At 50.0% G+C, this 12,496-nt stretch overlaps 4 protein-coding genes and 1 gene segment (V, D, J or C); all 5 read right to left on the minus strand.

The window, feature by feature from the left end:
- Nucleotides 1-11,716, minus strand: part of LOC116571639 — a 248,716-nt gene extending 237,000 nt beyond the window's left edge. Inside the window, 2 exon segments of the V gene segment in view lie at nt 11,211-11,528; nt 11,633-11,716. Coding sequence covers nt 11,211-11,528; nt 11,633-11,678 — 364 coding nt within the window.
- The window catches only part of LOC116571642 (immunoglobulin lambda-1 light chain-like), a 487,065-nt gene that overhangs the window by 268,488 nt on the left and 206,081 nt on the right, over nt 1-12,496 (minus strand). The gene's annotated exons all lie outside the window — the stretch shown is intronic.
- Nucleotides 1-12,496, minus strand: part of LOC116571641 (immunoglobulin lambda-1 light chain-like) — a 1,068,967-nt gene that overhangs the window by 260,525 nt on the left and 795,946 nt on the right. The window lies entirely within an intron of this gene.
- The window catches only part of LOC116571643 (immunoglobulin lambda-1 light chain-like), a 569,629-nt gene that overhangs the window by 256,391 nt on the left and 300,742 nt on the right, over nt 1-12,496 (minus strand). The gene's annotated exons all lie outside the window — the stretch shown is intronic.
- LOC116571638 (immunoglobulin lambda-1 light chain-like) overlaps nt 1-12,496 on the minus strand; it is a 1,139,351-nt gene that overhangs the window by 231,679 nt on the left and 895,176 nt on the right. The window lies entirely within an intron of this gene.

Consider the following 12,496-nt stretch of genomic DNA (forward strand, 5'->3'; position numbering starts at 1 on the left):
TTACCCACACAGGTTACTTTTGTTCATTTGCTGAAAACATCTGCTGGTTATGCAAATCAGCTAGGTCTCAGGGGCAGCTGCTGTGGAGCTTTGTGTTTTCGGAGAAGGGCTCAGAACTAAGGGGCACACAGCAGAGGGGAGCAACATCTGCAGACCCAACCACTGGCCCATAATATTCTCCTTCAATTGTTTGTCCCTTATCTGGGGATGATATGTCTACCCCAGACTATGTCCTGCCTTGGTTCTTGGCTAGGTTGGCCATAGCAGTACTCAGAGATGAGGTCAGTCTGAATATTATGAACCTGTTTCATGGTGAAATGAGAAGGCAAAGATTGGGGTAGCATCCTAACCCAAGCACAGCTCCTGAGAGTCAGACCCCATTAAAATGTCACCCTTACCAAGGGCATATACTCTATTCTAGGAGTCCCTGCTGTTCTGTAAGATTCTGTCCTTGATGTGAGCTCCTGGGGCACTAGAGAGATGCTGTGCCTCAGTGTTCCCAATGTGCTGACAGGCTCATATAGAACACTTCTGAGAAGAATGCTGGACAGTGTCTGTATTTTGCCATGGGCTGGTGAAATACAGTTGTAGTGCCTGTACCGGAAGAGTAAGAAAATCCAGAAAAGTCAAATCTAAGAGACCTGAAGCCAGTGGGATTTGGAAATCAGTGTGAAGTAAGATTCTCTAAGAAATGGACACCTTTCCTTAAGGTGATAGGTCCTAATATTAGTCCCTGCATGTTAGAGCCTCTGATGCCCAGACCCTCCCCTTGTCCAGGTGGCTTTCCCACATGACCTCTGCTGACCCTGGTGGCTTCTCACACTGGCTGCTGGAGTTACAAGTGTGTCTTCGTCCATGTTTAGATTCAGAATCCACTGATTAAGTCATGCTTCCCTGACCCATGAAGTGTTGACCAGAAGGAAAAAAATCCTCTCCACTGTGTGGCATATGCCACCCATAGACCAGCCATGACAGGCTCAGATGTGTCATGAAGAATCCTATTAGAGATTGAAGAGGCAGGTCCCTCCTGACACATCCCCATAGATATCTGTGGGGTTGGTGGAGGTCATGCAGGTGATCGCAGGGCTTGGCACTGGAGCACACAGAACTCAGGGGCTGGTTCTCCCTGAAGCAGCTGTGCATGCAGCAGCGATAGGTGGCAATGGCGGCTCAATCCCCAAAGAGACAAGAGAACATCCCCTAAAAAACATGTATTCTCACCCACTATGTCTTGCACATTCCCCCTCATGTGTTGACCTGAAGGAGACAGAGTCTGCTCTCCATCTTGGGTGTGAGGCCCAATAATAGACACACTGGTGTGCAGACCCAGGTGGTAGACTGAACTCCTTTCTACGTGTGCATTGTCACCTACATTTAATTGGAAGTCAGAAGCTTGCTTTCTTCAGGTCCCTGGCAGTCAGACTTGATCATGTGGTCCAGTGTGGACCACGGATGTAAGGTAATGGGTAGATATTCTCACGAAGCTTGCTCTCATGAGGAAGGAAGCTATGGGATTCAGCAGCACCTTTCCTGAGGAACATGGGGTAGAGCTGGAGCTGAGCGCTCCCTGGGGTGTATCATCAATAAGAGTTGAAGCAAAACCAACATTGTAGGGTTAGGAAGAGGGAACACTAGCCAGACTGTGGGTGCTCATGCAATTGGTGAGCTCCCAGAAAACAACAATCTTCTTACCTTGGACTTGTCTTTGTGAGGAAAGTAAGCTCCACTCTTCAGATCTAAGCAAACCTTTTTGGCAGAATGGGGACAAAGGCATCAGTGGTGAGTTCTGTGCTGGAGAACATGGATCCAGAGATGAGACAGAACTGAACAGGCAGGCTGCTCCATGATCAGAGGTCAGGGCCCATTCTGAAGAGGGAGTCCAGGAGCCGCTCTCAGGTCAGGAAGAAGAAAGAAGTAGTAAGACACGAGTGGGAAAAGCTCAGTCAGTGCCCTTGGGGACCGTTGTAGAGAATCTGAAGGAAGGTGGGGAACCTAAGGGACCTGGGACTCCAACCCAGTTCAGGGCTCATGTTGACTTTTCTCCTAAGGGGAGTGTTCTGGTCACAGAGGGATGTGTCAGGTGTGGTAAGAGGCAATTTCCAGGTAATAAATCAGGTCCTCCAGGAAGCTGTTGGGCACATAGAGGGGCCTCTAGGAAGAAGCTGGTGAGGTGGGGACAAGTTTGACACAAGGTGGGTTCAGACCAGCCCTATTTCACCTTAGGTCACGTGGGGGCGGAAGACAATCAGGGTGGTATTTGCTATTCTTCCCTTCCTGTCTTATCCAGCTGTAGACACAAGGTGATTAAGGGGCAACATGTGCCTCTGGTAATCTCCAGATTGTAATTCTCTAGAGGGACCTTTTCATGATCCTTTCACCTGAAAAATCCATGGAATGATTGTTTTGGCCATAGAGTTTGCCACCAAAGATCCTGTTTCTGATTGATCAGGTCATTAAGTAAAATTTAGATGAAAAATTGTAATGGAACTCTCCATTCTTTTGTGAGGAGAAAATGATCTCACTTCTGTGTCTCCCACTCCCAGAAGGTATCTTCCTAACAGAAGCCAGGGTGGAAATGGCAGAAGCCTCTGCTCTTCCTTCTTAATAAATTCCTCATCTGCTCCTTGGACCTCATGCTATTACTCTCAAAATCAATTTCAAAATCACAGGTCAAAGAATCATGGAAAGAAATTGAACTTACGATACAAATCTCTTCAAATACTGGAAAATATCGTTCTCCTCAGAGCTAAAGTAAGGCCCTAATGTAGCTGGGGCCACCACACAGGGTCACATGGACATGGGTGTCAGTCCATGTGGGTCAGACCATAGCAAAGGGTCAGACTTGCCTGGTGCAGGTGACTTGGGGCAGTGGATGGACAGTGGTGCCAGGAGAAAGTCTCCAGGTGGGCCCCAAGGTGGTGTCTGCTTTTCCTCCTCAGTTTCTGTAAAACCCAAAGAAGGGAAGCACCTAGCAGCAGGGGCCTGGTCCCCTCCTCAGTAAGTTTTGGGCAGCCCTGTAGGTTGTTGTAAACCTCATCCAGGAAAGGAAGGAGTCACAGAGCCGCTGGGGCCCATCCAGGTGCTTGTACCCAAGGAGAAGGGAAATTCCCACAGGGCTGTGCTTTCTGATACAGCTGTCGTCTCTCCAGAGTGGCACGTGATTACATCTGGGGCCCACACGATGTATAATGACACTCCAAATCTGTATTATCTACTCTGAAGCCTGGCTATAGTTCCCGTGCTGAGCCCACCATCTGCCACTCTTCAGTTGAGTTAACACAGATCTGAGATCAGGGAGCCTGCTAGTCTCCCATCCTTCAGGGTCCGGGCCAGGACTAGGAAGGTCTCATGTTCTTAGGCCTGACCAGCAGCTGGTTAGAGGACAGTGAGAGTGAGAGTGAGAGCCAGACCATGACAGGTTGGTTCATGTCCCATCCCCCATCCTTCTATGTCACCTGAGTCACTGCCGGCACTCTCAATGTATGTGAAGTAGCACAGCAATGGTCAGCCTAGTCCTGGCTCTCAGTCCTGGTCATGCCTAGGGGGCCATTTACCTATGTTCCATCCTCAGAATCAGCCCCGGATGGTTGCTCATATCTGTATATATACCAGCTGGGGGACCAGGCTTGCTGCTGCCAAGAGGCGTCTTCATGCCTGAGCTCATGGGCCTGATTAGGGCCACTGACATGGAGGGAGTCGGCCGCAGGTCAGTGGAGGCACAGAGCCTGTAAGAGAGGAGAGGAAGTGGTGTTGGAGGAAGACAGCTGAGTCAGAAGTGACTGTCACAGCCCTGTGAAGGGAGGGGGTGATGTAGACATAGTGAGTACGGGTCCTGACCCCATGGACCCTGACTGGGAGGGAAGTCGGGTCACTTGTGCCTCCCACTGTGCCTCCCTGTGGGCCTCTCACCCCGGTTGCAAGCAGGAGAAGAGCAGGGGTGAAACCACTCAGAGAAGGGTCCCTGGAGGAGCAGTACCACAGGCTCACTGGGGAGCTGTCCCACCTGCAGATGCCTGGGCCTCACCCAGTCTGGCTGCAGCTGCATCTGCATGTTGGGGAGCAACCCCTTCCCCATCCCCCAGGACTGTGTGCTCACTGTGCTTCACAGGGTGGGGTCTAGGCACCATGGAAAATCTTACTTCTTCTTCTTATTTCCCTAGGTCCAACTTGGCCACCTGGGACATGGGACTTCACTGACCTGCTCTGGGTAACGGAGTTTGAATTAAACTCCATACCTTGTATGATCTGAAAAGTTGATTCAGAATGGACACTTTCATCAGCCATATGGAGTGTGTGCTGTGGATGGTGATCCCCAGGGCATACTGACTGCACGGCTCTGTGGGCAGAGTCAGAGTCTTCGTTCTTTCAGCGCCTCCTGGGAGTGGATCAGGAGTCAATGTGAGGGCACTGGCTGGGGTGATTCATGGTGACTGTCACAGGGGGTCCTGGGTGTCTACTGCACAAGGGGGGCAAGGGACGGTATGTATGGATTCAGGAGATCCCCTAGGAGTCCCTGGTTTGTGGTTACAGTCATGAATGTGCCACAGTTCATTTCAGAATGTCTGATAATAGACCAATGTTCCTGAATGAAGATTTAGTCCTCCCAACTGGCTGGGATGAGGACTAGCTCAGGTATTTTCCTGAAGAAAGGGGATCAGGGGGTGGGTGGTGAAGAAAGTCATTAGAGTTGCCTTTCTCTGAATATAGTGTAGTGGCAGATATGAGCATGCAAATAACACGAATTACTCCTTATGTTGTAGGAATGTGTTTGGATACATAGTAATCATTTGTTTATGTTTTCTCCACCTGCCTCATCCCATTACCATCTCACATCAGATGTGTTATGGTCGGAAACTGTCTATCTCAATGTTAACATTTAGGATATCAAATCATGTGGGACAAAAACAAATATCCCTGGCAGACAAAAGTGTATTTTGTTTCCTCTCATGGGAGAAAGAACCTATTTGTGGTTGTCAGAACTTTATATCAGAGCACAGGTGATGATAGTGTAGTAAACCTGTACCTTGACCTTCTGGTTTCAGGTCCTGGTAACCAATCCTCCCAGTCAGAATCCCTGAGGCCTTTCCAGGTGATCTCTGGCCCCCTAGTGGCCACTCCACACTGGCAGCTGGAAGTGCAAGGAAATCTTTTGTCCAGGTGGAGATTCATGACCCAGTGCGCACATCCTGATTCCCCTTGATCCATGCACTGCTGGCATGCATCCTCCAGGGGAGGATTTGCTTGTCTCTGTGGGGCTCCTGCCAGCAGCAAGACTAGGTATAAGGCGACAGATTACCTATGACAATAGAAAGAGGCTCATGTGAAGAGGAGGCAGGACCCATCTGAGGTATCAGGGCTCATGACTCGCACAGGCAGCTGCCCCCACTGCCCTGCCCAAAACAGCACAGAAGGTCCGAAACATGGTGCACGAGGTAGAACAGGTGCGATTCCTGTACTTGTCCCAGGGTTGAAATGCGCTGGATAGCCTGCTGTCTTCTTTCAGAAAGGAGAGTGCAGGGTGCAGTGTCCAGACAATCCTGTGTGATGTCCCACGACTACCAGGTTCCTGTGTATGTAGGAATCAGGACGGATGCTTCCTGCATCTCTATCTGTGTGGTTGGGTTTTCTAATCCCCGGGTGATGCCTCTGGTGCTAAATTCAGTTGAGCAGGCAGATCTTTATCTCACTCTCTAGTAATCCTGTATTTGCTATTATTGTTGTTCCAGGCCTCATCTCCTGGAGCTCGGTGTGGGAGGATCTGTAAAGTAGCCCAATCCGTGGTTTTGTGGAACTGGGAGTCTGCTAATTCTGACTTGGATCCATTTGCTAATGATGCAGGTCACAGGGCCGATGAAAACTTTTCCTTGGATCCCACAGAGGAAGACAGGAGACTCCAACTTCACAGTCAGCTGGCTGAGATCACGTGGAGTCTCTCTAATTAGTAAGACTCTTACAATGTTATGTATCATCGGATGTAAAACAAAACAAAACAAAACAAAAAAAATGTTTCTTACTTGAGTGTAAGCTTCCGCATTCACAGCCGCTGAAGCTAATGCCTAGAGAGGCTAGCTTCCCAGGAAAAGAGAAGTGGGAGTGAGTCCAGGAGTGGAGTTCAGGTGTGCTGGATTCAGACCTTGGTCTCTGTGGGGCAGAGCTTGACCAGTGCATGCAGGAGTCTGAGGCCAGGCCTGGCTGCAGAGCTTGCATCCCAGGACTCATTGCCATCCCCAAACTGGCTGGTCTCTAAAGGAGCCCCCTCAACCTGTGCATGTGGAGAGTCAGTGGGGTCATGTCCCAGGTTAGGGATGGAGAATCTGTGGGGACGGTGGAGGCCATTTGGCTGTGCTGCGGCCTGGTCTGGGACCCGCTGGCTCTGCTCTGTATTATTGCTTTCTCTTCTCTCCCTGAGTAGTTGGGAATAATGGGGTCTCATGGACACACTACTAGGGACAGATGATTAGTGTATGGGACATTGGTTGTGCAGCTTCAGGAGCCTGTGGGACTCATTCTGGAGGGGCCCACCCTTGCAGCATCCCCTGGGCAGAGCTCAGGGCCAGGGTCATGGGCAGAGTCCTATGGGGGCTGAGCTTGTGTCAGTGCTTAGGGGCAGGACCTGGGGCTGTGAGGAGGGGGAAAGAGTGATGAGGGGGCATCTTGTAAGGGTCCAGGCCATAGTCAGGACCTCAGATTTCTACCTAGTTGGTCTTCTGCTTAGCCTGGCTCCCCATGGGTAGGTGATTGTAGCCGTCTTCCCTGGGTCACTGACACAGAGGGTGGCTGAGTCAGCCCACTGGAGGCCACGGAACCTGAAAACACAGGATAGGAGAGGTTGGTGTGAGGTCCAGGGACTCATTCCCAGGGACCCAATATAGAGACAGTGTTGGTGCTGAGCTCAGAGTTTGGGGCAGGCCCAGCTCAGGTCCCATGAAGTCTGAGCTTATGTGTAGGGTCTGGGGGCACACCTGTGCAGAGAGTGATGATGGGGAGCAGGAAAAGTGTCCAAGCCACGGTGGAGATGCCCAGAGCTCTGCCTCCAGAGACCCCACAGCAGAGCAGGCTCAACCAGGCTTCTCTAATTCCATCCAGGCCCATGGGGCAGTGATTGCTAGTATTTATGCAAATATATTTCCTCCATGCTTTCTGCCTGGATTACTCACTTGTGAGGTCAGAATGGGTGGCTGAGGAGGAACCCCGGAGCTCCTGGCTTCCTCCATGGAGCTTTCTGGTGAGAAAATCAACCTTGGTTTCCAAGGTCTGGCTTCAATAGTGAAATTCCTGGAATCTGACCCTAAGGCTCTGTCTGAAACCTCTGTGCCTGAGGTCTACACTAGTCTGGCTCAGGGCCTTGCAGGGTCCTGGACATGGGGTTAGCTGGCCCTCTGAGCTTGCAGACAACCCCTGATTCAGTATTGGTGCTCTGTGACCTCATTACCCACCTCTTCCTGCCTCAGATCTCCCGTCTGGCCCCCACTGCACTCTGGTCCCTGCTTGCCATGTCATCACATTGGGAAACTCTCTCATTCTGAGGTTCCTGCATCCCTTTCTACCTGGGAGTTGACTTGTTAACCAACCAGCAGCTGTTGGAGATTCCTCACAATGTCTCGGGTATTGACACAGGCTGTTTTCATCCCTGTGACAGCCCTCATCCCACAAGAGAGCAGAAATTGGCCACCACAATTATTTTCATCATGGGTTCATGTAAACATGTAAAGGGCATGACAAATCTTTGGAAGCTTCCTTGTCTTTGTGTGGGTCCCCAAGGTCACACAATCCCACCTGGCATGGGATTACTGCCGATTCCTAATTGGCATTACTAATTGACATTACAATTATTAATCTGACCCCTTTAATCAATGCTTTGTAGTTGTCACTCCCTCATTGATTGGTTACCATCTCAGCACAAGAGGGATTACTCTTTATCTGCCTTCCTTTCCCATTCCCTCTCATTGTTTTCACTGTTTGTCCATCTGTCTGTCTGTTCATGCCTACTGGGTTATTTTCTTCCAAGTCATTAACACTGGAAGGCCCCATGTAGTCTTGGACGTGGGATGAGTCACGGTGTGGGTTTGGCTATTATATGGGCTTGAGACAGTGCCCCTGCAAGAAGCGGATCCTGTCATTGTACAAGGACAACTCGGGGACCAGAGCTCCGGCCTGAGAAGGGAGCATCCATTTCCCTCTGGAGACAGTCTCAAAAGGAGGTTGCTGATGCCCCTTCCAGGGACCAGGGGCTCACTGGTCCCTGCTTTCCTTCCCTTATCTGCTCCCCAGAAAGGAGCTGCAGCCTAGAAGAGGGAAAGGTGAGCTAAGGGTGAGTGGTCAGGGTGTCCTTGGACCTGACCTGCACAGAGGAGTCAGTGCCTGGGAACACTGGAGGACCGTAAGAGGACCTGCATATCCCACCCAGTGTGTTAGGTCTCCCATCAATATTCTGTGTGTCTGACCCTCAGAATAAGGTCCCTGCAGCCTGAGAAGAAAGAATGGACCATCCCAACATTCTCTGAGGACTGAACCTTGGACCCCTGCTGATCCCCAGGCCTGGCATCCTGCGAAGCCCCAAACTCTGTCTTGCTGCCCCTGCTGAAGCTCTGCTGTCCCCTGCTGCTGGTGGAGGGTTCAGTCCAGGGAATTTCCCCTTGCAGGTCACTGAACAGCACCTGTCACCTGAGAAAGGGTGTGGACCAGGGTTTCCAGCCTCCCAGAGGCAGCTGCGCTCCCTGCCCTGCCCAGCCCAGCACAGACAGGTCACATACACGGTGCAGGAGGCAGGACAGGTGTGATTCCTGTATTTGTCCTAGGGTTGAAGTACCGGGCCTAGCCCGCTATCTTCTTTCAGAAAGGAGAGTGCAGGTTTCAGTGTAGTGCATTGAAAAGGGTCAATACTGACACAATCCTGATGTCCCAAAGGCACCAGATTCCTGTGTATTTAGGAATCAAGATGATACATCTTGCATGCATAGATGATAGAATACATGAAAAAGGAGCACACAGTGGAAGATAAAGAATTGAGTAGAATATGACTCATGGGGGTATTCCAGACGTCTCCAGGGAAAGATATTGAAAGTGAGAACATTGGTTAACTAGTGAGAAGTGGGTGGGGCGAGGGGAAGGAAGGGAGGACGGAAGGGAGATGCAGAGTGAGTAGGGGCGCTGGGGTAAGGGGATCTCCTTGAACACACTCTCACGCGTGGCTCAGCCTGCCTGGGCTCTCCTCACAGTGCTAGTGGCATCACCTCCATCTCTCCTGGCTAGAGCTTATCACCTGTTTCAGGTGCTCCCTGTGTTCAATAATAAGTTTCTTAGCAGGCCCAAGAGATTCCCCCAATGAGACAATGGGACTAAGGATTTCTATTCCTGAGGACTCTGCTACGGCCACAAGCTACATCAGAACTTCTGACAAAAATGTTCATTCCTGGCCTCAGGATCATCTGGCACTCCGTGAAGCCAGAAATCACTGATGAGGAACAATGCAGGAGGAGACACTCACTCTTGATCCTTTCCTTACTCACTTCTACAGGACAAGAGCTGACCAGTGGTCTCTTACTGAGACCCTGATCCTGTTATGAACTTGACAAATAGTAATTTCCACGAATGGAATCCTTTGACCCCTTTAACCAACTCTTTGTAGTTGTCACTCCCTCACTGATTGGTTACCATCTCAGCACAAGAGACAATGCTCTTTTCTGCCTTCCTTTTCCAGTCCCTCTCATTGTTTTCACTGTCTGTCCATCTGTCTGTCTGCCCATGCCTACTGGTTTATTTTCTTCCAACTCATCCACACCAGAAGGCCCCAGGTGGGTCCTTTGGAAGTGGGATGATTCATTGTGTGGGTTTGGATATTATTTCCCTACTATCCTCTGGATTACAATGTATGTGGTAAGGAAAATCCCACTAGAGGGAGCCGTGAGAGTCCTTTTTTGGGACATAAACTCTGCAAACCCTTGGTAGAAAACAATCCTTTACTGGAGTGAGTAAGAGGAGCCTGTGATTCCCTGTGACTCAGCCCACCATGTACTTGAAAGAAGTCTCTGCAAGTCTGAGACCTGCTGTTCACCTCTCCTCCTGCTCCTCTTGTACCCTTGCCTACTCTGTCTCTAGAGAAATAGCCACCTTCTCTCCTCCTACCCTCGTGGGAGTTTCCAGGCTATGGGCAGTCCCTGGAATTTCCATCTCAGAGCTGCATCACTAACTAAGGGGACCAGGCCAGAGCTTTTGGGATCCAGCATCACAATTCCTCCCAACCCTGCTCAGGTCTAGGCTCAGGGATTAGGGTTACCTTGATCAATACAGATGCTCAATGTTAACACAGAAGTGTGGGTGTGTGTGAAAGATGCTGCTTTTCCGATACCAGAAAATCTATGGAGGAGATCCACGTGTCCAGTAAGCTGGCCCCTCTCCAATTATATGTGTTTGAGATGGATCACTCACAGGGTAGAGAGTCCGGGGAGTCAATATATTTATCACTTTGGTGCACCCCCTTCACCATGCCTTGCTGTTGTACCAGTAGCTGTGTTTCTGGGAAGAACCTGGAAAAGTCCTATAGGCGGCATGTGGACTCGTTCTTGGCACCAAAAATTGAGAACTGAGTACCGATGGAGGGACCCAAGCTATGCTCTGTGTTGGTCCTGGCAGAGACATCCTAACATGTATTCTGCTTTCTTACTACACCCCAGCTCTGCACCCATCATGGGCTTAAGACTCTGTGGCATACCTCCCTCATGGACCAAAGGTTTCCTTTTGAACCTTCAATACTGGAAAGCATCCTATTATGTTTCATAATGAAATTATCGTGATGGTATTCATTCAACCAACCTCCTTGGTAAACTGCAGAACTCAGAGATCTCTGTCCATTTCCTGAGCAGAGACCTGTTCTGGATGCACAGGGTCTGATGGCTTATGGGGTCATCTCAGACCAGCTACTCTCTCATGGTCATTTTCCTGTCTAGGCTGATCTCATCTTTCCCAGCAGTATGGCAAATTAAAAAGCATATTCTAGTGTCAAAAAGACCTAAGTTCGTCCCTGTGTCTGTCTCTTTGTAATGGTGTCTTGGGATTTTGTGCAGGATGACAGGGTTTCCAGGCAGAGCTAAAGGTTTCAAGGCCCTGGAGAGGGGCATGCAACAGCTCCCCGAGTCCCCATGGGGAAGAGAAGAGACAGAGTGGGAGGTTTTAGCCTCATTTCCCCTTTGTGTGTATCACTGTGGCTTAACCATATTGGCCATCGATTGTATGGCCCTCACCACAGTAATACTCAGCCTCATCCTCAGACTGGATGTCGGAGATGGTTAAGTAGCGGTCTGCCCCAGAGCTGGATCCTGAGAAGCGACTGGGGATCCCGTCCCCCTTGCTGTGGCTTCCGTCACTATTAACCTTCATCACATACCGAGGGGCCTTCCCTGGTTCCTGTTGATACCAGAGAACATAGTAATTGCTGTGCTCCCTGCTCAGGGTGCAGGTGAGCTTGACAGAGGCTCCCAGGGAGGCAGATGCAGATGGAGGCTGAGTCAGCACAGGCAGAGCACAGAAACCTGGAAACACAAAACACAAGAATGATGCTGAATGTCCTGGACACTGGACGGTGTTCCCTGGGCACTGTACTTGGAGGGAAATGTCAAAGAGGCAGAACCCTGACCTGTGGAGATAATAAAGGGCAGAAGGTAGAAGGAAACCCAGTCCATGGTGGAGAGGAACTGCGTAGAACTCTTCTCTTGGGCTGTGTTCCTGGGACTGAAGTCTTCAAACTCCCATCTTATCCTCTGTTTTTGCAGCTCAAGGAAGGTGGGGCATCAGATGCAAATCTACTTTCCATTCTTCAGTTGGTCTGTGTGAGCTCTTGTCTGAGCTCACATAGAGCTTAAGAGCCCCATTCTGGTCATTTCCTGAGGTCAGAAGTAGGAGCAGGTGTGGGTTTCTAAAGTGGAGAGTTGATTTTACACAAGAATCACCGATGGAAGCATCAGTCATACCCTTTGCACTTGAGCACAACCTAGGGGATTTAGACTTACTGGGGTCTGAAAACAAGACCCACAGTGCTCCCCTGGGCGTCCTGGGATGAATGTCACCCTATGTGTATTACTAGTTTAACAAAATGACTACTTCTGAGGCCTCAATAGGTGCTAAACCTTTGTGAGTGTGTACAGGTTCCACTGAATGAGACATAAAAAAACCAAGGCACAGTTTTCCTCCAGTCTTTTATATGAAGAGTCTAATATTGAGAGATTACATTGTTTTCTCATTTCTCATTTGCCATGACAGTGATGAGTAAGTCCAGTTTCCAATCCAGGAGACGTCCCAGAGCCTGCCCTTCCAATCCCCGCCCTGCACCGACCACTCACCATGCTCCCTCTGCCCTCATCCCAAGGCTACTGAGACCTTCTGGTCACCACCCTCTCTCCTTTATTCCAGTCTATGCCCTCCCAGGTTCTGTTCTGAAGAGTGCTCAGATCTTCATGGTGTTGCCGTCCGTGTTTCCAAAGAAAAACAGCCTGTTGGCTGT

This window comes from Mustela erminea, chromosome 13, assembly GCF_009829155.1.
Source record: "Mustela erminea isolate mMusErm1 chromosome 13, mMusErm1.Pri, whole genome shotgun sequence".
Lineage (NCBI taxonomy): Eukaryota > Metazoa > Chordata > Mammalia > Carnivora > Mustelidae > Mustela > Mustela erminea.